This window comes from Palaemon carinicauda, chromosome 18, assembly GCF_036898095.1.
Source record: "Palaemon carinicauda isolate YSFRI2023 chromosome 18, ASM3689809v2, whole genome shotgun sequence".
In the NCBI taxonomy this organism is placed as follows: Eukaryota; Metazoa; Arthropoda; class Malacostraca; order Decapoda; family Palaemonidae; genus Palaemon; species Palaemon carinicauda.
This window is the reverse complement of record NC_090742.1, coordinates 110,428,070-110,452,408: the sequence shown is the minus strand read 5'-3', so window position 1 is coordinate 110,452,408 and position 24,339 is coordinate 110,428,070. Positions and strand designations below refer to the sequence as shown.

Genomic DNA, 24,339 nt, shown 5'->3' with positions numbered 1-24,339 from the left:
GAGGAAGGCCAAGGTTTGGGGGGATGGATGGAGAGAAGGAAGCTCTGGGTGATAGGAGGATAGATGTGAGAGAGGCAAAAGAGTGTGCTAAAAATAGGAATGAATGGCGAGCGATTGTGATGCAGTTCCGGTAGGCCCTGCTGCTGCCTCCGATGCCTTAGATGACCGCGGAGGTAGAAGCAGTAGGGGATTCAGCATTATGAAGCTTCATCTGTGGTGGATAATGTAGGAGGGTGGGCTGTGGCACCCTAGCAGTACCAGCTGAACTCGGTTGAGTCCCTTGTTAGGCTGGAGGAATGTAGAGAGTAGAGGTCCCCTTTTTTGTTTTGTTTCATTTGTTGATGTCGGCTACTCCCCAAAATTGGGGTAAGTGCCTTGGTATATGTATGTATGTACAGTCAGCGCGGGTCGGTCTATCCGGGCAGCATCCGCCGTGCATTCATTTTGGTCCCCCCCCCATATCTACACTAATACACAATATAAATCAATAAAAATTTAATTGAACACTCACCAATATCCCTGCTACTTGTCTATAGGGTAGCCTTTCCTCTTCTTGACCTCCAAAAGTCGTCGAGGAACACTATCGGCGAGGTTTTGGAGTATTTCAGCAGGTATTTCCGCCCACACCTTATGGAGCGCCGCCTCGAGAAGTGTCACTTTTGTCGTCACTTCTTTACGAAGGCGGGCTTTAACTATCGCCCAAAGGTTCTCAATGGGCGAAATATCAGGACTTTGACCTGGCCAAACAGAAATATAGTTCACTTCGCTATTTTCCAGCCACTTTTTCACTTTTTTAGCCGTATGGCAAGGGGCACCGTCCTGCTGAAAAATTTCAGCTCCTGTAGCCGCAAAACAATCCACTAAATTGTCTTTTAAAACGTTCAAATAGCATTAAGCATTAACCGTTATGCCTTTAGGCAAAACAACAAGGCTTGGAGCACCACCGTAGGCAAACGAACCCCAGACCATAAGCGATGCTGGGTGCTTAACTGTCTTGGCCGTGAGATTAGGCTTAAGAGGATCTGACCCCTTTCGCCGCCACACGTTTTTCCCGGTCGTCTCACTCACACAAAAGGTCGCTTCGTCACTCCACAAGACACTACGCCACTGCTCCAAGGTCCAATCCTTGTATGTCTTGGCAAAAGCAACCCTCCTCTGCCTTTGTTTCAAAGTTAAAGCGGGCTTCTTTCGCGCGATCACTTTCTCGAAGTCGAGGCGCTTCGACAGGTTTTTCTGAATCGTATGAACACTGACGTCGCTCAACAATTTAGGGTTCTGTTCTTTCAGTTGCTTAGCCGTTAATGTTGGATTTTCTTCTAGGGTTCGCTTTAATATATGTAAAGTACGATCAGGAATCTTCCGGGGAGGGAAACCAGCCTGGGAGTGAGAAGGGACCTCGGCGCTACCTCCTGCCTTGTACTTCGCCACCAAGCGCCTCACTGTCCTCTCGTTCACGCCAGTATTCTTCACGATTTCCTTCGTTTGCAGACCTAAATTATGACAGGTTATCACCCTAACAATGTCATCGTGACTCGTACGGGGTCTAGACATCACGGGGGGGGGGGGGGGGGGGGGGGGTTTGATACACAAAAATGCCACGCGAACTCACAAAAGAACAATTGCAACTCGGCCCTCTCAACCTGACACAACCTCACTCCACGACTACAGGAAACACACTGGCTAACTTCCACCTACGCAGATATGTAGATGCCAACTTGTATAAAAAGATGCCAATTAATCAATTTGTCCCAGTCGATTTTTTCCCCGATAAACCCCATGCCTCCGATTTGCGCGGAACGCTATGTCCGGCCCACTACCCGGACACAGCGATCCGCGCTGACTGTATGTATGTATGAATAGGACAGCATTTAATTTTATTGATTATTATTTTTACTTATAATTTGTTTTAAAATTTATTTTTTATATTCAAAAGTCTGCATTATAAATATGTCCAGTTTGGATTCCTTTGTGAACGTTTCCAAATGTTTCTTCATTGTTTTTCTTAAAAATATAATGTAGGAAATATTTTCTCATAATCTTGACACATATTATGGAATTCTCTTGCAAGAAACATTTTAGTCTTGCTTTAAAAATTTGACACAGTTTTGTATCTAAATAAAAATATCTAAAAAAGAACAACTTCATGTCAAACATTAGTTACCAACTAATAACTTTTTAACTGAAATCTCTGAAATGATGTTACAACAGTTTTGAGCCTAACTGTAAATACTGTTCATTTCAATTAGCTCTAATGCATAACTCTGCCAAAAATAAGCCAAAACACAAATCTTACCTTATTAATCCACTCGTAGATAATTGTGGATGTATACATGCGTAAAGCTGCTTTTGTCAACGTTAAGTTACCCACTGCAGCTTCAATACGAGCCAAAACTTGAGGAGGACGTGGTAGTAGTGTGCTTTCTCTTGTAATCTTTAATAAAAAAAAATATCAAAGAAATAGACTTTGTTGAAATTATTGACAGCAAATTTTAAAGGAAAATTTCTTATACAGTATAAGAAACTTAAACTAATAAGCTGTCCTTGTAATACAGTTTTGCATAATGTTGACATATTGTAATTCAAGGAAATTCTAAGGGACTATGAAGAATATAGATACTGTGTACTTTTCAGTCAATATATTTAATCTACTGGAATACTCTAATACCAAAACAATTCATACCTTGAAGGAACAATTATTGAAGAGGCTTGCAAAGTTTGCTGGTAAAACTTCACTGAAATCACCACTGGATTTTTCATTATGCAGCTGATGTTCTGAGTCAAAAAGATTACCTTGCATCAACTGTGCTGAAGCCCAACTACTTCCCTGATTTCCATCATTTGCTGTAATTTCTACAACACACATGTGTGCATTTCCACAGGCCCCATTTGGGATCTTTGCCAATGGGGAAAGTCCGAGGGCATTACAAGTTTCACGTTCTATGTAATGCTCTGAAAAGCCGACAGCTTTAAAGCATTGTTTTGGCAATAAAGGCTGGAAAATACGAAATACATAGGAAATGGGATCAAAAACTTAAATATATGGTTCTAGTAATTTTTTTCTACATGAGGCTGCTTCAGTTACTGAATAATACAAATAAGTATTAAGATCATCAAAATTTTTGCAATATTACACACTGTACAGCAAGCCTAAATCAAAATACTGTACAGTATAAGAACTGAAACATTTCTGACCTTCAAAGATAGAATTATTCTCGATACAACATTTCGATTCGTTCCTCGGATAACAACTTGATGACCAACCAATAAATGATGCACAATCCGATGGAAAATTGGCCCGCCCATTACATTGGACAATTCTCTGATGTTTATACCTAAAGGTGAATGATTAAATTCATTCATAAATAAAAAAGCAGGCATTTTCAAAAGGGACCTACTGTATTTCAATTACTTTTTATTTTTCAAAATAACCATCAGATTAAGAAATTGCTCAAGTCACATTGACAGCTGTTTATTACAGACTGTCAGATGAGGCTTAGTGAAAGAAACAAAACTCTTTCTTCTTTACAGAAAAGGTTATCCACCCACCTAAAACCATGTTATACCTATTCAGTGTTACTGGAAAGATTGAAATTAATTCTTCACTCTTTAAAGACAGTTAATCTTTAGTACCCCTAATACATTTTAGAAGTAATTTTGTAGGAAGAGAGTAAATTTATGAATATTTTTAAACATACAGTAGTACATACTTCAGGTTAAGAGTAACCTTGAATAAAAGAAAGTTGGAATACGACCATATTTTTCCATGTTGGAACCCTTGGGCTTATAGCATCCTGCTTTTCCAACTGTTGTAGCTTAGCTAATAATAATAATAATAATAATAATAATAATAATAATAATAATAATAATAATACAGTAATGCCTCACAACACAAAAATAATTCGGTCTGGAGTGGCATTCGTAAAGTGATTTTATAGTGTTGTGAGTCACATTTCACATGCAAATTTCCTAATTTGTTCAAACCCCTACAAAACACTACATTAAATCTCATAATAAAGCTACAGTATAACCACAATGAAATACTGTACAGCCAAATACATTTGAACCATTCAATATACAATACCTAACCTAAATGTTAATACCTGTAAATTAATAGTTATTACAACATAATGTAATAATAAATGGAAAACAATACAATACATACAGTACAATACTGTACATATACAGTTCCATGTATAATGTACTATTATAGTTACCCCTATTACAGGCTACAGCTATATTTTCTGTTGTCTTAACTAATTTTCTTCAACTCTGTGATGGGTGACTATTTTATTCTTGGCCTGGCTGACAAATCTCTTTTCTCAAAGTGAGTCATAAAAATATTCGCATCTCGTTTCGCAGCTTAAAAATTTTGTAAGCAGAGTCTTTCGTGAAGAGAGGTATGACTGTAATAATAATAATAATGATAATAATAATAATAATAATAATAATAATAATAATAATAATAATAATAATAATAATAATAATAATAATAATAACAATACAAATTTGAATTGGGTTACTGTGTCTACTGCATTAGTCTGAGACAAAATTTAGCGCTGTATGGGTATTTTTAGAGAGTACTAACAAGACTATTACAGAAATCAGTCCAAACATCAACCCCACAGCGTTCACGCTGTATTCATGTGATTTTTACCCCATTTCATCCCACATTAACTTGCAAACCAGCCCTCGCCAGGCTCAGAGTCTTAGATTCTTCCTCTCTTTGAAGAAGCATTTCATGTAAGTATCTATGGAATTGCTCTTAGTCGAGCTGTGATCGCTATTGTTTGTAATTAAAAAATGTTGTGTTGCATTGTAAAGTTAACAGTATCATGATAATGACTCCCAAGATGATTAAGTAAAGTAGTAAAGAGGAGATGATAGCCATAGAAATGAAAAAGGAATTAATTGAGAAGTATAAACAAGATATGAGTGTGGCCAGAGCGCTGATGCTGGCAAAAAAAATATATATTCTTGATAACCTTAAAAATTCGCTGCTTATCTGGAATGATGAGAAGCAGTAAACAGTTGATATGATTAGCAAAATCAATATTTGTGAAAAAGAAAAGGTATTGTATCCTGACCTATTAGAAAAGGAGCCAGGTACATCAGTAGCAAAAGAAAAAGAAACATTCAAATCAAATGGGGGTAGTATGAAAATTTCAAGAGATGAACTGTTATCCATAATATTGTACAACACGGCGAAGCTGCAGGCTTCAAGCTCCGATGTCAAGGCAACAGAGGCATTTATTTCTGATTCTAAAACGCTAAGGGATTCTAAGCCTTACATACTACAGCAAATGTTGGTAGATGTGGGAGGATAGAGAAGAATATGAAATGAACAGACCAAACTATTCAGTGTACTGTATGTTTAAGCAAAGAAAAAATGAGCCGTAATCAGAGAGGGATCCCATGTTTTACTATCTGGCCACTCAAAGGACCACATAACTCTAGCAGCAGTGACTACGCAAACCTACGACCTACTATATACAGTATGTGTATTAATGGACTTATGGAACGGATCAAGTAAATTTTCTTTAGTTCTTATGGGAAAAATTGTCTTAGGATACAATCATTTTAGGTTGTGAGCTAGCTCCCAGAGCGAGTTAAACTCATAACCCAAGTTACTACTTTATAAAATCTATCCATAATCATAATTTTCAAAAAAAAATTTTTAAGGGCAATTTTTCTTTATTTTTGAAATCAAAATTAGACTTGAAATAGTTCTAAAAGGTTATATTTGAACCATTCTATTAACATTTTGACAACCCCTTAATGTAAAGTTAAGCTTTAATGCTGATGAAAATTGGTATCTATAACCTTTGATGCTGTGATGTAAACTAAATGAATGGATTAATCAAACAAAAAAATACTTGAAAAATGTTCAAAAAAAATATATTTTTATCTTTGTTGTATTTATTTCATGAACAGCATGAACCTAAGAACTTGAAAATCAAGAAAAAGAATGCAAAATTTTCTCAAGAATAGTTATATAAATCCTCTGTTTTGGGATCATGGAGCTCACGAAAATGAACATTACTGATAGATGGCCTCAGATTTGAAACCAAAATCTCAAATGGATAACAAAGGAAAAGGCAGTCCTGAATATGTAACTTCCATTTAAGTAGCAATGGCTCCTTTCCAAAAATGTTATTTTCATTAGTAAAATAAATTTTTGAATATACTTACCCGATAATCATGTAGCTGTCAACTCTGTTGCCGACAGAAATCTACGGTCGGGATACGCCAGCGATCGCTATACAGGTGGGGGTGAACACCACAGCGCCATCTGTGGTCAGGTACTCCAGTACTTCTTGTCAACACCACCTCAATTTTTTCCTCGGTCCACTGGTTCTCTATGGGGAGGAAGGGTGGGTCAATTAAATCATGATTATCGGGTAAGTATATTCAAAAATTTACTTTACTAATGAAAATAACATTTTTCAATATTAATCTTACCCGATAATCATGTAGCTGATTCACACCCAGGGTGGTGGGTGGAGACCAGCATACATGTTAACAAAGAAGCTAAGTATCCCGTATTTTATTTTATTAGTTATTCAAAAATAACATAAAATAAATAAGTACCTGGTAAGGAAGACGACTTGAACCATTACTCTGCCTTTATTAAGTACGTCTTCCTTACTGAGCGTAGCGGTCCTCTTAGGATGCTGAACGACTCTTAGGTGCTGAAGTATAAAGGGCTGCAACCCATACTAAAGGACCTCATCACAACCTTTAACCTCGGCGCTTCTCAAGAAAGAATTGACCACCCGCCAAATCAACAAGGATGTGGAAGGCTTCTTAGCCGACCGTACAACCCATAAAAAGTATTCAAGAGAAAGGTTAAAAAGGTTAAGGGATTATGGGAATGTAGTGGCTGAGCCCCCGCCTACTACTGCATTCGTTGCTACGAATGGTCCCAGGGTGTAGCAGTTCTCGTAAAGAGACTGGACATCTTTGAGATAGAATGATGCGAACACTGACTTGCTTCTCCAATAGGTTGCATCCATAACACTCTGCAGAGAACGGTTCTGTTTGAGGGTCACTGAAGAAGCCACAGCTCTCACTTCATGTGCCCTTACCTTCAGCAAAGCAAGGTCTTCTTCCTTCAGATGAGAATGTGCTTCCCTAATCAGGAGCCTGAATAGGTAAGAAACTGAGTTCTTAGACCTTGGAAGGGAAGGCTTCTTGATAGCACACCATAAGGCTTCTGATTGTCCTCGTAAAGGTTATGGCCTTTTTAGATAGTACCTAAGAGCTCTAACTGGGCAAAGTACTCTCTCCAGTTCGTCCCCCACCAAGTTGGACAGGCTTGGGATCTCGAACGACTTAGGCCAAGGACGTGAAGGAAGCTCGTTCTAGCAAAAAACCGAGCTGCAAGGAACATGTAGCCGTTTCAGATGTGAAAACTATGTTCCTGCTGAAGGCGTGGATCTCACTTACTCTTTTAGCTGTTGTCAAGCACACGAGGAAAAGAGTTTTTAATGTGAGGTCCTTAAAAGAGGCTGATTGGAGAGGTTCAAATCTTGATGACATAAGGAACCTTAGGACCACGTCTAGATTCCAGCCTGGAGTGGACAACCGACGTTCCTTTGAGGTCTCAAAAGACTAAAGGAGGTCCTGTAGATCTTTGTTGGTGGAAAGATCCAAGCCTCTGTGGCGGAAAACCGCTGCCAACATACTTCTGTAACCCTTAATCGTAGGAGCTGAAAGGGATCTTACGTTCCTTAGATGTAACAGGAAGTCAGCAATCTGGGTTACAGTGGTACTGGATGAGGAAACTGCATTGGCCTTGTACCAGCTTCGGAAGACTTCCCCTTTAGACTGAAAGACTCTGAGAGTGGATGTCCTCCTTGCTCTGGCAATCGCTCTGGCTGCCTCCTTCGAAAAGCCCCTAGCTCTTGAGAGTCTTTCGAAAGTCTGAAGGAAGTCAGACGAAGAGCGTGGAGGTTTGGATGTACCTTCTTTACGTGAGGTAGACGTAGAAGGTCCACTCCTAGAGGAAGAGTCCTGGGAATGTCGACCAGCCATTGCAGTACCTCTATGAACCATTCTCTCGCGGGCCAGAGCGGAGCCAACCAATGTCAGCCGTGTCCCTTAGCGAGAGGCGAACTTCTGAAGTACCCTGTTGACAATCTTGAACGGCGGGAATGCATACAGGTCGAGATGGGACCAATCCAGCAGAAAAGCATCCACGTGAACTGCTGCTGGGTCTGGAATCGGAGAACAATACAACGGGAGCCTCTAGGTTATCGAGGTAGCGAACAGATCTATGGTTGGCTGACCCCACAGGGCCCAAAGTCTGCTGCAAACATTCTTGTGAAGGGTCCACTCTGTGGGGATGACCTGACCCTTCCGGCTAAGGCGATCTGCCATGACATTCATATCGCCCTGAATGAACCTCGTTACCAGCGTGAGCTTTCGATCTTTTAACCAGATGAGGAGGTCCCTTGCGATCTAGAACAACTTCCACGAATGAGTCCCTCCCTGCTTGGAGATGTAAGCCAAGGCTGTGGTGTTGTCAGAGTCCACCTCCACCACCTTGTTAAGCTGGAGGGACTTGAAGTTTATCAAGGCCAGATGAACCGCCAACAGCTCCTTGCAAGAGATGTGAAGTGTCCTTAGCTCCTGATTCCATGTTCCCGAGCATTCCTGTCCGTCCAAAGTCGCACCCCAGCCCGTGTCTGATGCGTCAGAGAAGAGACGGCGGTCGGGTTTCTGAACAGCCAAAGGTAGACTTCCTTGAGAAGAAAGCTGTTCTTTCACCACGTTAGAGTAGACCTCCTCTCTTCGGAAACAGGAACTGAGATCGTCTCTAGCGTCATGTCCTTTATCCAGTGAGCCGCTAGATGATACTGAAGGGGGCGGAGGTGGGGTCTCCCTAACTCGAAGAACAGTGCCAGCGATGAAAGTGTCCCTGTTAGACTCATCCACTACCTGACTGAGCATCGGTTCCTTCTCAGCATGCTCTGGATGCAATCTAGGGCTTAGTAGATCCTTGGGGCCGACGGAAAAGCCCGAAAAGCTCGACTCTGAAGATCCATACCCAGGTAGACAATGGTCTGGGATGGGACGAGCTGGGACTCCTCAAAATTGACCAGGAGGCCCAGTTCCTTGGTCAGATCCATAGTCCATCTGAGAATCTCCAGACAGCGACGACTTGTGGGAGCTCTTAAAAGCTAGTCGTCTGACGGAGCCGGACACAAGATCATGGTACTGCTGCACAGTCTGTGAACTGTCAACCATGGGGAGGCGAGGAAGTACAGTGACAACCCGAAGCTGTCTAGACTGTCTGGGTCGTACAGACAACTCCTTATCGGGTTGCTGAGGTTGCCGCACTGCGTCACAACAAGTCACTTCTGCTGGTTGTTGAACGTCTTCCCAGTGACACACTGACTCCGTAAACAAAAAAATCCTCTAACAAGGACTAAGCTTGGACTGCATGTCTTGTAACACAGCTCAAGGTCTGTGGGAGCAGGTGTGGTAACAGACGGGGTTAGCGACTGAAGTGGAACCATTACCCTCCCTGGAAGCATGTTATGCTTAAATAAAAGTCCATAGGAGGCTAAGCAGCTAAAGGCTCCTCTCAAAATGACAGAGTCCTCAAGGGAATATCAGAAGGAGGGAGAATAGCACTTTCTCATCTACAGGAACCATATCCGAGAAAAGCTAAGTTCTCTCAGTGAGGGTTTCACTGGTGCAAAAGCAGCAGACTAGAAGGCAACGTTATGAAAGTGCTTGACAGTCTAGTGAGTTGGCAACAACCAAAGATGTGTGACTGAGAAGCATGCGGTAAGGTATGCAGAGCATGCTGTATGCAGAGCACGCTGTATGTAGAGCATGCTGTAAGGTAAGCAGAGCATGTTGCATGGCGTGCGGCTTATGCTGCATGGGATGAGGCTCATGCTGCATGGGATGAGGCTCATGCTGCATGGTATGAGGCTCATGCTGCATGGGATGAGGCTCATGCTGCAAGGGATGAGGCTTATGCTGCATGCGTTGAGGAGGATGCCGCATAGTATGAGGCTCCTGCCTCATGGGTTGAGGCGGTTGCCGCATAGCATGAGGCTCCTGCCTCATGGTTTGAGGAGGATGCCGCATAGCATGAAGCTCCTCATAGCATGAGACTCCTGCCTCATGGGTTGAGGAGGATGCCGCATAGCATGAGGCTCCTGCCTCATGGGTTGAGGAGGATGCCGCATAGCATGAGGCTGCCTCATGGGTAGAGGAGGATGTCGCATAGCATGAGGCTCCTGCCTCATGGGTTGAGGAGGATGCCGCATAGCATGAGGCTCCTGCCTCATGGGTTGAGGAGGATGCCGCATAGCATGAGGCTCCTGTGAGGTTCCTGCCTCAAGAGTTGCGTCTGCCTCAAGGGTTGAGGAGGTAGCTGCGCAGAGAGAGGCTCATGCTGTGAAAAATGCGGTTGCTGCATGCGTTGAGGCGGCTGCCTCATAGCATGAGGTTCCTCAAGAGTTGAGGCTCTTGCCTCAAGAGTTGAGGTTCTTGAGGTTGCTGCCTCAAGGATGGTGGAGGTTGCCGCAACGCAAGAGATTGCTGCCTCGAGGATGGTTGTCGCAACACATGAGGCTCCTGCCTCAAGGGTAGAGGAGGTTACTGCATAGCAAGAGGCTCCTGCCTCAAGGAAAGTGGAGGTTGCTGCACAGCGCTGGTATCTGGCAACTCCCAATGCGGCAGCTCACGCGTGGAGGTAGGTTGAGGAACCTCAACATCATACGTCTGGCAGGGTGGACTGGTATCTGGCAACTCCCAATGCGGCAGCTCACGCGTGGAGGTAGGTTGAGGAACCTCAACATCATACGTCTGGGAGGGTGGACTGGTATCTGGCAACTCCCAATGCGGCAGCTCACGCGTGGAGGTAGGTTGAGGAACCTCAACATCATACGTCTGGCAGGATGGACTGCGCAGAGGTGGAGGAGCGCTCGCAGGAGGAGGTGTGCTAACCTTCTCTGCCTGAAACTCCTGCATCAACACCGCAAGCTGAGACTGCATTGTCTGCAGCATAGACCACTAGAGTTTAAAAAAGACAACAACAAACTGTCCGTTGAGACTGAGGGTCTAAAACAGCTGGTGCGGCAACAGACTGAGTTACTGTCTGTTGCGATACCACCTTGCCTCTCTGGGAGGTGTGCAGTTGTCGTACTGCAGCAAGTCCGAACTGACCCAGTGCTAAAGACACCACCTAGGAGTTGGACTTGCGCGGAAGGGACCGACTTGCACTAAAAGCTGCAAGATTTGGTCCATGGTTTCTGCGAGAAACCTCTTCCGCAGACGAGGAATAAAAGGGCTCTCTCGTCTTTGTGTGGGTGGGGTGATCACGTCGGCTACGTGAGTTGGTTACACCCGAAACCACGGAGGGAAACGTCTGTTCGTCGATCAAGGCCTGCTGAACCCATAAGTCCTTCGACATTACTTCTCCCCTGGGCTTGGGAGCTTGTAAGAGGTCCCAGACTAGGCGAACAACTGGCACGAACAGACGAACCCTCGAACGCAACACTGTAACACTTTGCGCTTATCACTTTATCACTTTTGATTTTCTGTTTGCACTTATTTCACTGAACTCGAAACTTTAAGTGGTTTGTACCTGAAACACGCAATTCTATCCTTCATTAAAGTTAGTAATTGCGAAAACAGTATTACAATGTAACAGAAAAACATAATGAAAGATAAATAATTCAGTGGCTGGAAAAGAGACTAAACACTAGATCAAATAAACTACGTTTAAAATCTCTCACCGCATAAAGCTTGAGAACAAGAATAAAACTCTAGAAACGTTTACCTTCTTCCCCTAAAGAGACTAGGGAGAAGAGCAAAAACGATAACAACGTTACCCGCTTGAACGAAACGTTTATCCTCCTCTCTCTCCCTCCGTCTCTATCTCTCTCTCTCTCTCTCTCTCTCTTGACTTAGAACCTGAGAGAAGAGCCCAATTATATATATCGTTAAAACATATTATTGTTAAAGGAAAAAAACTGAAAGATTTCCCAAATAAAAAGTTCCTTTATTAGAATTAAAACCATTTAAGCTAAGAAAGAATGAACAAAACGCTAGAATCGGTTTACTCTTACTGCAACGTGACACCATGAATGCTCTCTCTCTATCGTAACGATAGAGCGCAAGTTGAACGTTCTGAACGTCAACAACTGCAGAGACAAAACAAAACGTTAGTTCAACTTTGAAAACAGTACGAGACTTATCAAAGAAATTCTTTCAAAAACATTAAAATAGCATAATATGTAAACAGGTAAAAACGAAATGACGGGCTCAATGTAAATTAACTTCGGTTCCAAGAAAAGACCGCCTACTATTAGGAAAGGTCGAATATAAACAAATATAAAAATTAATTTTAATAAGTTTATAATAAAAGGAAGTTAATCGAAGAGGCCTATAAAAGGCGGAGAGATATAAAATAAATCTATAACTTTTGTTAAGCAAAATTAAGAAAGAGAGTCTATACTCTCTTCGACACCAACACTTCCGTCTAAGGGAAGGGTCGGCCATTTAAAGGTGAAAGAGAGTTCATACTCTCTTCGTCACCATAAATAATCAAATTAATTCCAAAAGCTAGCTAAGCTAATGATAAAACTTCCTGAATAGCAAAAGCTAAACTCTAGAGCAAATACATCACCAAATCGTGAGCAATAACTCCAGAATCAACAGCGTATCCATGTAGGTCTAGCCGGAGGCACGACAGAGGAAAAATTGAGGTGGTGTTGACAAGAAGTACTGGAGTACCTGACCACAGATGGCGCTGTGGTGTTCACCCCCACCTGTATAGCGATCGCTGGCGTATCCCGACCGTAGATTTCTGTCGGCAACAGAGTTGACAGCTACATGATTATCGGGTAAGATTAATATTGAAAAGAGTGCATTCAGATATAAGCTGCGACCTTACAAAGTCCAGTCAACTGTAAAACCATTATGGGAGCAGGAAAATATTTTGGATAAAATAATAATATAAACAGAAATAACGAACAACCTTAACTACCTTCATCATCTGAAGTCTCTGCTATCAAAGCACTCACTTGTGGTCCCTCTACAAGTCTCTCTTGTAACCTAAGGCCACCTGCTTTTAGTAACCAAGTTGAAGATGAGTGAAGATATTCCCAGATTTTCTCATCACCAACAAGTTCGGGTAAAGATCTGGGCTGTCCAGCAGCTGACTGGCCTGAAAATGCCAATATTAGTTTGTTGTAAGGATTACTCTACAGTTTTAGTGTCATTTAAATGCTAATACCATTCTTGCAAATAAAAATAGATAATTGAGCAAGACAAAACTAGGGATAAATGAGAGAGTTATTATTACTATATAAAATCTAATATACCATTAAGTTGCATCCTAGGTTCTCATATAGCTCATCCAAAGGGTTTGCTTTTAAACTATAAATGAAAATTGGAGCATTGTGATGTTAAAGAACTTAGCTTTGTGACCAGAGAACAAAAGGATTGTTTAAAATCTAAGGCAGAAAGAAATGAAGCTGAAGGTCAAATGCAGTGTACTGCATATGAATAATTGCCTTTTTTCATCATCTTAATTCCAATTTACTTCATGAAATGTCAGCATCTCACTATATGATGGTCAATGTTTTATGAATGCTTCTAATTCCGTTGGCTACCACTCGAAAGATCAAGTAAGTGCATGGAAGTAATCAGAGTTGGTTAAGACTAGGCCATATAAGGAACGCATTCTCTACTTTATTAAACTTTGCAAACAGAAAATAACATATTTTACTGTTCTAAAGGTCTTAAAAATATTGACCTGAAACATATTGTAAACACTACATAATCATGTATGAAAAAGGAGGTTACCCTTCTCTATACCTTTCTTTGAACAATAAGCAGGAGTGTTTACTATAGATAGAAAATGAGCTAGAACCCTGTTTTATCTTGGATTAAATTCAGATTATCTAAGAAGGCTGCATGTTCATAAGGGATTCTATATAAAAAGGTACACTTTAGATTATGATTTACTTTTGATTAGACAGATGGCTTGCACCAATGACTGAGATGTTGTAAGGAAGCATTGTAATAGAATTTACATTACATTTTATTTTACTCTTAAATTTGACACAAAGAATGTGGCAATTCTTTTGGACAAGTACCGTATTGAAATTTTAGTTACTATAACTATCATGACTCAACCACTGATACCAAAGTCAATACAAATAATGTAATACTTTCCCTACACTCAAGCCCACAGGGAATCTTCAAGCTAATCATGACATTATTTCCATTCAACCAATCAACATAGCGTTCCATGCAGTTAACTTGTCTGTCTGAGTAGTTGCTAATGAGACTTGCTAACTCTAGAATGGTGTACACCCTTTGATAAATTTTTTACCTCCAGGGAACATGCACTTCCCACTTAAAAAGCGTGAGGATAGGAAAAAGCAGATAATGAAGCTGTTATTACAATTAAGTATACTTCAGATGACATACCTCGCTGTTTACGAACACCATCCATCATTGAAGCAGCTGATCTTAAAGCTCGATGGCTTACTTTTGATTCTTCATTTGAATAAATCTGAAAATATGAAAAAAAACATTATTTTCTAGTAAACCAAGCAAAGTTTTATATATGTCATAAGGAAAATGCTTGGAGTGCTAAATGCTTAAGAATAAAACAGCTGTAGAGAACAGAAAAAGGAGCCAATAAAATGTCTAACATGGTACAGTAGCAAAGCATGATGTACTGCATTGTCATAACCAATAGGTAAAGTATGGCTAACTAGCTGTGAGAACCGAACACTTAGGATACTGTACTTCTTAGGTAAAGCTATCAAAATAAGTTGCTTGAGTAAGTTCTAATGCTACTTTTGTTTAATTTCATCTCTAGATGTCACCAAGACATATTATCCTTAACAGTTTATAATCACAGGATTATTATTATTACTAGCTAAGCTACAGACCTAGTTAGAAAACCAGGATGCTATAATTCCAAGGACTCCAACAGGGAAAAATAGCCCAGTGAGGAAAGGAAATATATAAACCACAAGAGAAGTGATGAACAATTATTACGAAATATTTTAAGAACAGTAACATTAAAATAGATCTTTCATATACTGGATAAATATAAAGAGAGTTATCTCAACCTGATCAACATAAAAATATTCTCTGCAAGTTTAAACTTTTCTTCCACCGATTCAACGGCCTGATTAGGAAGATCATTCCACAACTTAGTCAAAGATGGAATAAAACTTCTCGAATGCTGTGTAGTATTGAGCCTTATGATGAAGAAAGCATAATTATTAGAATTAACTGCATTCCTAGCATTATGAGCAGGCTGGTACTGTCTTGGAAGATCTGAAAGCAAAGGATGGTCTGAGTTATGAAAAACCTCATGCAACATGCATAAAGAACTAACTGAGCAACGGTACCAAAGATTAATATATAGACCAGGAATGTAAGAAATTTAATAGACTGCAAGTTCTTGTTCTTGCCAACAAATTAAGATGAGATTCAGGAGCTGAAGACCAGACAGGAAAACAATACTCAAAACAAGGTAGAATGAAAGAATAAAGACGTTTCTTCAGAATAGATTCATCACTGAAAATAAAAGATTTTCTCAGTAAGACAAGTTTTTGAGCAATTGATGAAGAAACATACCTTATTTGTTTTTCAAAAGTAAATTTACTATCAAGAATCATACCTAAAATTTTAAAAGAGATAAAGAATCATTATCAGTGCTGAGATCAGGAGAGGAGCCACTGTCCTCGACCAACTTACAACCATACTTTGAGTTTTGTTAGGGTTCAACTTCATGCACCATAATTTACGCTATGCACTAAGATCTCTATTAAGTGATTCAGCAACCCCAGATTTACATTCAGGAGATGGAATTGATGCAGAGTAGCATCATCTCCATAGACATGCTTATTTTCAAGGACAAACCACATATCACGTGTATATAGTATGAAAAGTAATGGGCCAAGAAAACTACTGAGGAGCACCAGATATCAGATTCCTATATTGACTGTGGTGTTCACTAACAACAACTCTTTGCAATCTATTACTCAAAAACTCAATAATGATGCTAAGAAAAGACACACCTGCTCCAAATTGTTTGAGTTTAATAACAAGGGCCTCATGATTAACACAGTAAATTATGTTTTCACCAGTAGTATTAGTCTCAAGTGGAGAACAGAAAAGAAATTCTTATTTAAATTGGCAAGAGTGGACATGTTTAACAAACACAACAAGATGTGAGTGGAGTGAATTCTATGTACTGTATCATTATCCAGAAACGTATTGTACTAGTCCTGCGTCAATCTTGCCTTCTGCACGCTAAGGAAATAAATTTCCCCAACTTTACTCTCACTAGTTATAAGTCACATTTAATTGTTCATGTTTGCCATGAACAATTATTGGGATAGAATAAGAAAAAGAATTATATTCCTTTCCACATTTTTTCATCTAATGTTTATTTTCAATTATATGTCTAGATAAAAGAAAATATAATATTTTTACTTTTATCTATTTTCAGATACTGTATATCATTTATTCAACTTTAAATTCTACATCATTTTTTTTGTGCGTGGTCTACCTATTAATCAGCCCATGGTCCACAGCACTAGAAAATGATGTAATAGGAGGCATACATGTTCTCTGTTGGTCTTGCTCTCCTGAGGTCTTCATTATTCTTTGTGAATTATTTATGAGAGGAAGGCTACTCTGTCAAACTTAAAGACGGGAACAGTTTATGGAAAGTCAATGTTCAGTAACTACCAGGTTCAATGTGATACCTCTGTTACGGTGTATAAACCCTTTATGTGAAGGAAACTGTTGAAGGTTGTGTGATTCGATGGTGCTAGTTCCTATCCACTGGGCCGGAATATGGCCTGTCCTCTCTGAAGTGAAGTGGAGCTTTACTCAGCTCTCTTTTTTCAGTCATTGTGAAATGAAGATAGTGTTAGTGTAGAAATGAATAATTCTAAAAGATCACAACAAAGTCCATTGAATTTGCTTACTGTGGAAATATTAACCATTATGCTGAATTAATTTATGGCGTTTGGATTGTTCTGATCTTGATTTAGGGGTACACACCACACAGACAGTACATTTTGTTTTCAGGGGCTCTTTTTAAAAAAAACATTTGTGATTTATGATTATGTTATACTGTATAACAAACTTGGTCTTCATATGTGTTTGATGGTACAGTATACAGTTTTACTACAAAATGTATTGGGTTCTATAATTTTCACTCACTATTGTAATTGTAGATGTATGTTCAGGTGTTATCATTACAATTTTGTCAATCATACACTGATGGATAGAGGAATACTAGTTTTCTTTGTTTACAAAAATACATAATTTTTTCTTTACTGTATTTTATTTCTATATCTCACCATGATCCTCAATAATCTTTTTTAAGCCAATGAACTGAAACTTTGTAATTCAATACACTGAAACTCGAAAACACTCATCTGAGGTTCATGCTGCTTCCTGGGTCCTCTTGCCCAGAACCAAAACATGAGGTGGTATTCATTTATCATGGTGCTCCCTGAGGCCAGTTTATTAGTTAGACGGGATCGGGGTCGTTAACCTGATAGTAAGTCTATGTGCTATACACTACCACAGCACGATAATCTTTACAACGAGACTGAATTAAGTGACCAACCACCAGATATTACACAGATGGACAAGAGACGTGGCCTCTTGAAGGGAAGAAAATGGGAAATATTTTGTTTTTTAGGTTAATGTTGATATTGAGTCAGTTTTGGGGACAAAGCAACATGAAAATCAAGAGAGTATATACCGTAATTAACAGAATTTATTATCAAAATTTAATTTAACATCCTTATTAGCAGGATACCATAGGATTTGCAATGCTTGCTTATCAGAATGCATGAAATATCAAAGGAGGTTGGACTCAAGATAAATAGAAGAAAGACAGAGATAATGAGAATGGAATATGCAATATGAAATATCATTGGAAGGAGAAAGGATTAAATATTTAGGAACTATGACCTCTAAAACAGGGTCTTTAGAGTTGGAGTTTAAGGAAAGATTGAGAAAAGCAAATCAGAAAATAGCTAGGTTAAGTAAAATTTGGAAATCAAAATTGCCTGAAATTACATATAAGAATCAGGGTATATACCAGTTTAGTGAGATCGGTGTTACTGTATGGACAAGAGTCATAGTATGACAATGAAACAACACCCAACAGATTTTGTAGATTTGAGAACAAACCCCTAAGAAGAATATTGGGAGTTAAATGGCAGGAAAGGATTAGAAATGAAACTATAAGAGATTACATGAGTGCAATATGTGGATGAGATTATGGTGAGTAGATGGAGATGATCTGGGCTAGCACTTCGCACTCCCAGGAAGAGATTAATTAGTTCACCAAACTTTTAACTTAGCTCCACAAGGCACTAGAAGGGTTGGAAGACCCAGGCATACATGGCTGAGGACTACGAAGCGTGAAGTAGGAGACGATGAATGGAGAAGTATTGATTTAAAAGTTCCAGATAGAGACAACTGGCAAAATCTAATCAAGGCTTTGCATCAATAGGCATAAAAAGAGTTGATGATGAATAATAATTACAGTATTAATGCAATTGAGATGGTTTAAGCAAGTAATGAGGAACAGTAGGTCACTACAGCAGTAGATATGGAAGTACAGTACACTAGCAGGACAATGATACACAAGAGAGTGCAAGCAATCAAGAAAAGAAGGTAATATATTAAAACTTGTACCTTATTGAACTTATGGACTAAGTACAGATTAGATGATGGTCAAGAGAATTCTATTCTCATATAATTTCATAAATGGAAAAGCTGATATAAAAACATTGAGGATGATGATGAATACATGCAACGTTACTATTTCTTAACCAACACGTTAAGAAATTTGTTTGATGAGAGTTTGAGACCCACTCAAGCTCCATAATTTCTAGTAATGTCTGCAATCTCACCTATTGTGAGCTAGGGGGTTTAGGGGTGCTTACAGATCTATCTGCTATTTCATCAGCAGCAATTGCCTAGCCCTCCTAGTTCCTAGCTTGATGGAACGGGGCTTACCCACTAATCATACATATACAGTAATGGTTAGCCTCCAGGATATTATCATATCTCTTGCCTCTGTCATTCATGAGTAACCTTTGAATTATTTCAAATATAATTAGTCTGTAATACAAAATCTGTCTTACCTTGCTTGCTTTTTCCTGTAAGTGACTGATAGTTTCTCTCAAATGTCGTACAAAAAATGGCCATGAGTTGAGAAGCAACATTTTATCTTTCATAAGTATTAAAATGCTGTACCTGCAAAATAACAAATTTTTAATGTAATTTTTATTTTCCATAGCTATACAAACCTAAGTCCTTTAATTGGGAGATTGTTTCAGCGCGAGATGGAGACAATCGTTACTGTTGCTTAACAAGCAGTTGATTAGCTGATGGAGGGTGAGGGTGAAAAGCCCCACCCCTCCCAACAGTCTTAAAGCTTCACTTCTGACCTTTTTATTATTATTATTATTATTATTATTATTATTATTATTATTACTTGTATATTGCATAAAATTTTTTATAATTCTGACCATCCTATGCATTCAGATCTTCCCGCATAGTAACATCCTGTTTGTAATACTTAGGTATGCAGTTATTCCTAATAGTCAGGCCTTTTCCATCATGACACTCAATACTACAGTGTATTCTAGAAGGTTTATTCCAACTGTGACCAAGTTGTGGAATAATCTTCCTAATCAAGTAGCTGAATCGGTAGAACTTCAAAAGTTAAAACTTGCAGAAAATGTTTTCATGTTGAACAGGCTGACATAAGTCTTTCTTTATAGTTTATACATTATTATCATTATCATTATTTGCTAAGCTACAACCCTAGTAGGAAAGGCAGGATGCTATAAGCCCAGGGGCTCCAACAGGGAAAATAGCTCAGTGAGGAAAGGAAACGAGGAAAATAAAATATTTTACGAAGAGCAACAATATTTAAATAAATATCACTTTAGAACTATAAAAACTTTAACAAAACAAGTGGAAGAGACATAAGCTATAAGATAGAACAGTGTGCCCGATTGTACCCTCAAGCAAGAGAACTCTAACCCAAGACAGTGGAAGACCATGGTACAGAGGCTATGGCACTACTCAAGATTAGAGAACAATGGTTTGATTTTGGAGTGTCCTTCTCCTAGAAGAGCTGCTTACCATAGCTTAAGAGTCTCTTCTACCCTTACAAAGAGGAAAGTGGCCATTGATCAATTACAGTGCAGTAAGAAGAATTGTTTGGTAATCTCAGTGTTGTCAGGTGTATGAGGACAGAAGAGAATATGTAACGAATAGGCCAGACTATTCGGTGTGTGAATATGTAGGCAAAGGGAAAATGAACCGTAACCAGAGAGAAGGATTCAATGTAGTACTGTCTGGCCAGTCAAAAGACCCCATAACTCTCTAGTGGTAGTATCTCAACAAGGAAATAAATAAACTACAAGAGAAGTAATAAACAATTAAAATAAAATATTTTAAGAACAGTAACAACATTAAAATAGATCTTTCATATATAAACTATAAAAACTTTAATAAAAAAGTAAGGGTAAATGAAATAAGAAAGAATATACAGTGTGCCTGAGTGTACCCTCAAGCAAGAGAACTCTACCCCAAGAAAGTGGAAGATCATGGTACAGAGGCTAAGGTACTACCTACGAAGTGTTGTTCTCCTAGAACAGCTGCTTACCATAGCTAAAGAGTCTCTTTTACACTTACCAAGAGGAACATAGCCACTGAACAATTACAGTGCAGTAGTTAACCCTAGAGCAAAGAATTGTTTGGTAATATCAGTGTTTTCAGATGTATGAGGACAGAGGAGAATGTGGAAAATATAGGTCAGACTATTCAGAGTACAATATTTGCAGGCAAAAGAAAAAGGAGCCATACCCAGAGAGAGGTAACCAATGAAGTACTATCTGGCCAGTCAAAGGACCCAATAACTCTCTAGCAGTAATATCTCAATGGTTGCCTGGTGCCCTGACCCAGGACTGAGAGTAGCAGTTGGAAACGGAAGTTATATTAAAGGACTCCGGTTTGTAAAGATAAAAAAAAATATAAATTACTTTTAAAACTTGCGACTTGTTCCTACTAAACATAAACACCTCTGTGCTTTAATGGGGAGAGACACTGCGGACGGGGTTGAAAGTCTCCCTAGAACCAAGATGGAATGTTCTTTTTCTTCCTTGGAAGTGTACAACTGCCTGATCCCATACAAGTGCAAAGTGGTAACTCCAACAACCTCTTAATTGACTTTCATAGCGATGAGAAAACTGACAGTACCTGGATTTTACATGGAGACATACTTGGTCAAATGAAAAAGTCCTTTCCCCAAAGGGGATATCAGTTTGGAACCATTTATCTGTAAGATGATGAATGGGTTGATACAGATATTCTCCCCTTCATTTAGGGAGGATGGGGGAAATACTTCTTTAAGGATAAAGAATGGAGCTCGGAAAAGTAACTTACCAGCATTAGGCCGAATCCAGCACGTAACGTTTCAACCGCTTTTTTCCTAAGAGGGGGACCGAAAAATGAAAAGCCAGTCATTTTACTATTCATTCCAGACTTACATCTATCCGTTACCATGGATGAGTTGCTTCCTATCTCATATAGCTGGGCTGGTTACACAACTACTTGAGCAACCCCCATAGGACCAAGCACAAATGTTAAAAGGCTGTGTAGGTGGTCTGTTGTTTCTAGACTCGGGTCTTTATCACTTGGCCCATTGACAGGTTTCTCCTGAAAGCTAGTGTGGGCTATAGACCTGAATTTGTGAGCTCTGGTCCTAGCTGGTACCTTTATCCTCTCAGCGGTCGAGGTGTTTGTTGTACGAATTGTCTCACGTCATAAAAAGATTATACTTCTTGACACCTCTTTCTTGGTCCAACAAATGCTAATGAAAACTCACAGAGCCCTCACAGGATGAAAAAGCATCTCCTCTTGATCACCATCAAACATTTTACATGGAGAGGGGATAGAGAAGACCTCGAACCTAGAGGCATATACTGTCGCGTTCTGCATTTTGGCCATGAATTCTAGCACAAAACTGGAGACCTCCTTCCACCCATTAGCCCCGGGATTGTATAAGAATGTCCATGCAACTCGACTACTATCTTCGCTGATGCTGAGGCTAGTAAAAAGACAGTTTTGAGGGTCAGATCTCTGTCTGACAATCTCCTCAAAGGCTCATATGGGGTATGCGTAAGAGCTTTGAGAGCAAGGGTCAAATCCCACTCCGGAGGCCTGTGGTCCTGGGGTAGGTAAGACTACTCGAAGCTCCTCATGAACATAGACAACACCCAACAGGCTGAGAGGCCTATACCCTTTAGTCGATAGACCATGCCTTATGCTGTCAGGGTAGCCAGAACCCTTCGACCTCCCTCGAAAGAGAGTGGGTGTTACAGGGAGCCATCTCCATATGACTACGGGTGGCCTTCCTGGACTTCTTCGACCTCTTATTCTTCTTCTTAGATGAAGAAGATTCAGAATCTGAGTTGGAGGACAAAGAGGAGAATAAAGAGGAAAACAAAGAGGAGGACAACCATGAGGAAGAGGTGGATAAAGAAGAACAGTGTGCATGTTTCTTCCCTTTCTTGGGTCTTTTTCTGGTTTTATAAGCAAAGAGGTCTTGAGGTCTGAGCAACCGTCGATGACAACGCTACCTCCTGTGGGGAGAAACCATACTGGTTGCTCCAACAGGAGACAAAGCACTGGGACACAGTCACAGTTACAGGGGAAGGGGAGGGCACACTAACATCGTGGGGTCGAAGGCCGAATCCCTGGCACTGAAGGAGGAAGAACGAGCACGGATTTCCAGGCACAAGGGTCAGGGCAATGGACAAATGAGCAGGGGTGGGGATCACTGTAACCAGGTCAGGGATTGAGATAACCCAGAGCAGCATTAGCACTCACCTTTCCTTTACTGGTACCCAGATCCCGACATCGGCACCTTACCTGCTGGGCCAGAAGTTATCTTACCCAACTTACCCAATTCATTGGGTTTAAGGGGAGGTACCCACCACGCCCTTCACCACTGGCATCTCCTGGAACAATTAAAACACATGTAATTGCACGGGGGTACTGGGAAAGTGGTAGCCTTAGCTACTAACTACTTTAACATAGTCATGGGGGACCTTCCTGGATGATCTAAGAAAGCCAACAATTTCCTTAGGTCAAACTCGTTAGTCGGCAGTCTCCATGATCACAGGCTACGAGCTTCCAGCCTTCATAGGGAAGCAATAAACACTAGAGGTTTCCTACGCACCAGCTAAACCTAAAAGCTTGCAGATGTAGACCTGAGTACTCTGGACCCCTGCACCATACTCCCTGGGGATCAACCCAGAGTTATATGCAGAGGGGTGGCATCAGAAGTCATAACACCCCAACGGAGACAAAAGCAGAGAAAGACTTCACCAGTATTCTTAGGCGTTGCACAGTCCGACCCAGATAAACGCCCCCTGCAAGAAGTACAGAGGGAGTGTAAATCTACATCCAGCTTAGCCATGAACCAACTGCAGTGTCCACCATTTCCCCGGGCAAAAGCAAACCTTTTGCCTCTATTCCATAACTAACAACATGCATTCAATTCCTGAAAAAGGGAAAGAAAGTGAATAAGTTTGACAAGAGTTGTCTGTAAAAACCTGTACACAACAGTGGCCAAATCAAAACTGAATGCTCTCAGGCTGAAAAGGGAGCAGGGCTCCTTGCCCCACATCCTCACTTGTTGGATAACCGCTTATTAACCAACTTTAACGAACGATTTCAGCTCGTGCTGAAACAATCTCCCTAATCAAAGGACAAGGGTTTGTATGACAGGTAGGAACAAATTACCCTTTGATATTTTCCCCTATAATTCTGCACTACATCAATTAACATAGAGATATTTCAATGCTCTCTAGCTATGGCTTTCCCACTAATATTAAAAATATTTTACCATATATGATATTTTGATTATAAAATAAATTTTTGAATATACAGTACTTACCCGGTGAATATATAATAGCTGACGTCTCCGACGGCTCGACAGATTCCAAAAACTCGCGAGCGGTCGCCGTGAAGGTTGCGGGTGTGACCACCAGCGCCGACTATCGGCCAGATACCGCATATACTTGTCAATTTCTCCAGTTCTTCTCAGTCCGCTGGGTCTCTATCGGGGAGGAAAGGAGGGCCTTTAATTTATATATTCACCGGGTAAGTATATTCAAAAATTTATTTTATAATCAAAATATCATTTTTAAATATTAAACTTAGCCGGTGAATATATAATAGCTGATTCACACCCATGGTGGTGGGTAGAGACCAGTATTAATACAATAA

At 40.1% G+C, this 24,339-nt stretch overlaps 1 protein-coding gene across 2 annotated transcripts in view; it reads right to left on the bottom strand.

Annotated features, from left to right (window-relative positions):
• Positions 1 to 24,339, bottom strand: part of BHD (Birt-Hogg-Dube) — a 61,827-nt gene that overhangs the window by 5,079 nt on the left and 32,409 nt on the right. For both annotated transcript variants that reach the window (XM_068392674.1, XM_068392673.1), the window contains exons 6-11: positions 19,176 to 19,287; positions 14,464 to 14,548; positions 13,013 to 13,192; positions 3,193 to 3,332; positions 2,681 to 2,992; positions 2,294 to 2,431 (exon numbers count right to left, since the gene is read on the bottom strand). In XM_068392674.1, the coding sequence (XP_068248775.1) occupies positions 2,294 to 2,431; positions 2,681 to 2,992; positions 3,193 to 3,332; positions 13,013 to 13,192; positions 14,464 to 14,548; positions 19,176 to 19,287 (967 nt within the window). The remainder of the gene's footprint in view (positions 1 to 2,293; positions 2,432 to 2,680; positions 2,993 to 3,192; positions 3,333 to 13,012; positions 13,193 to 14,463; positions 14,549 to 19,175; positions 19,288 to 24,339) is intronic.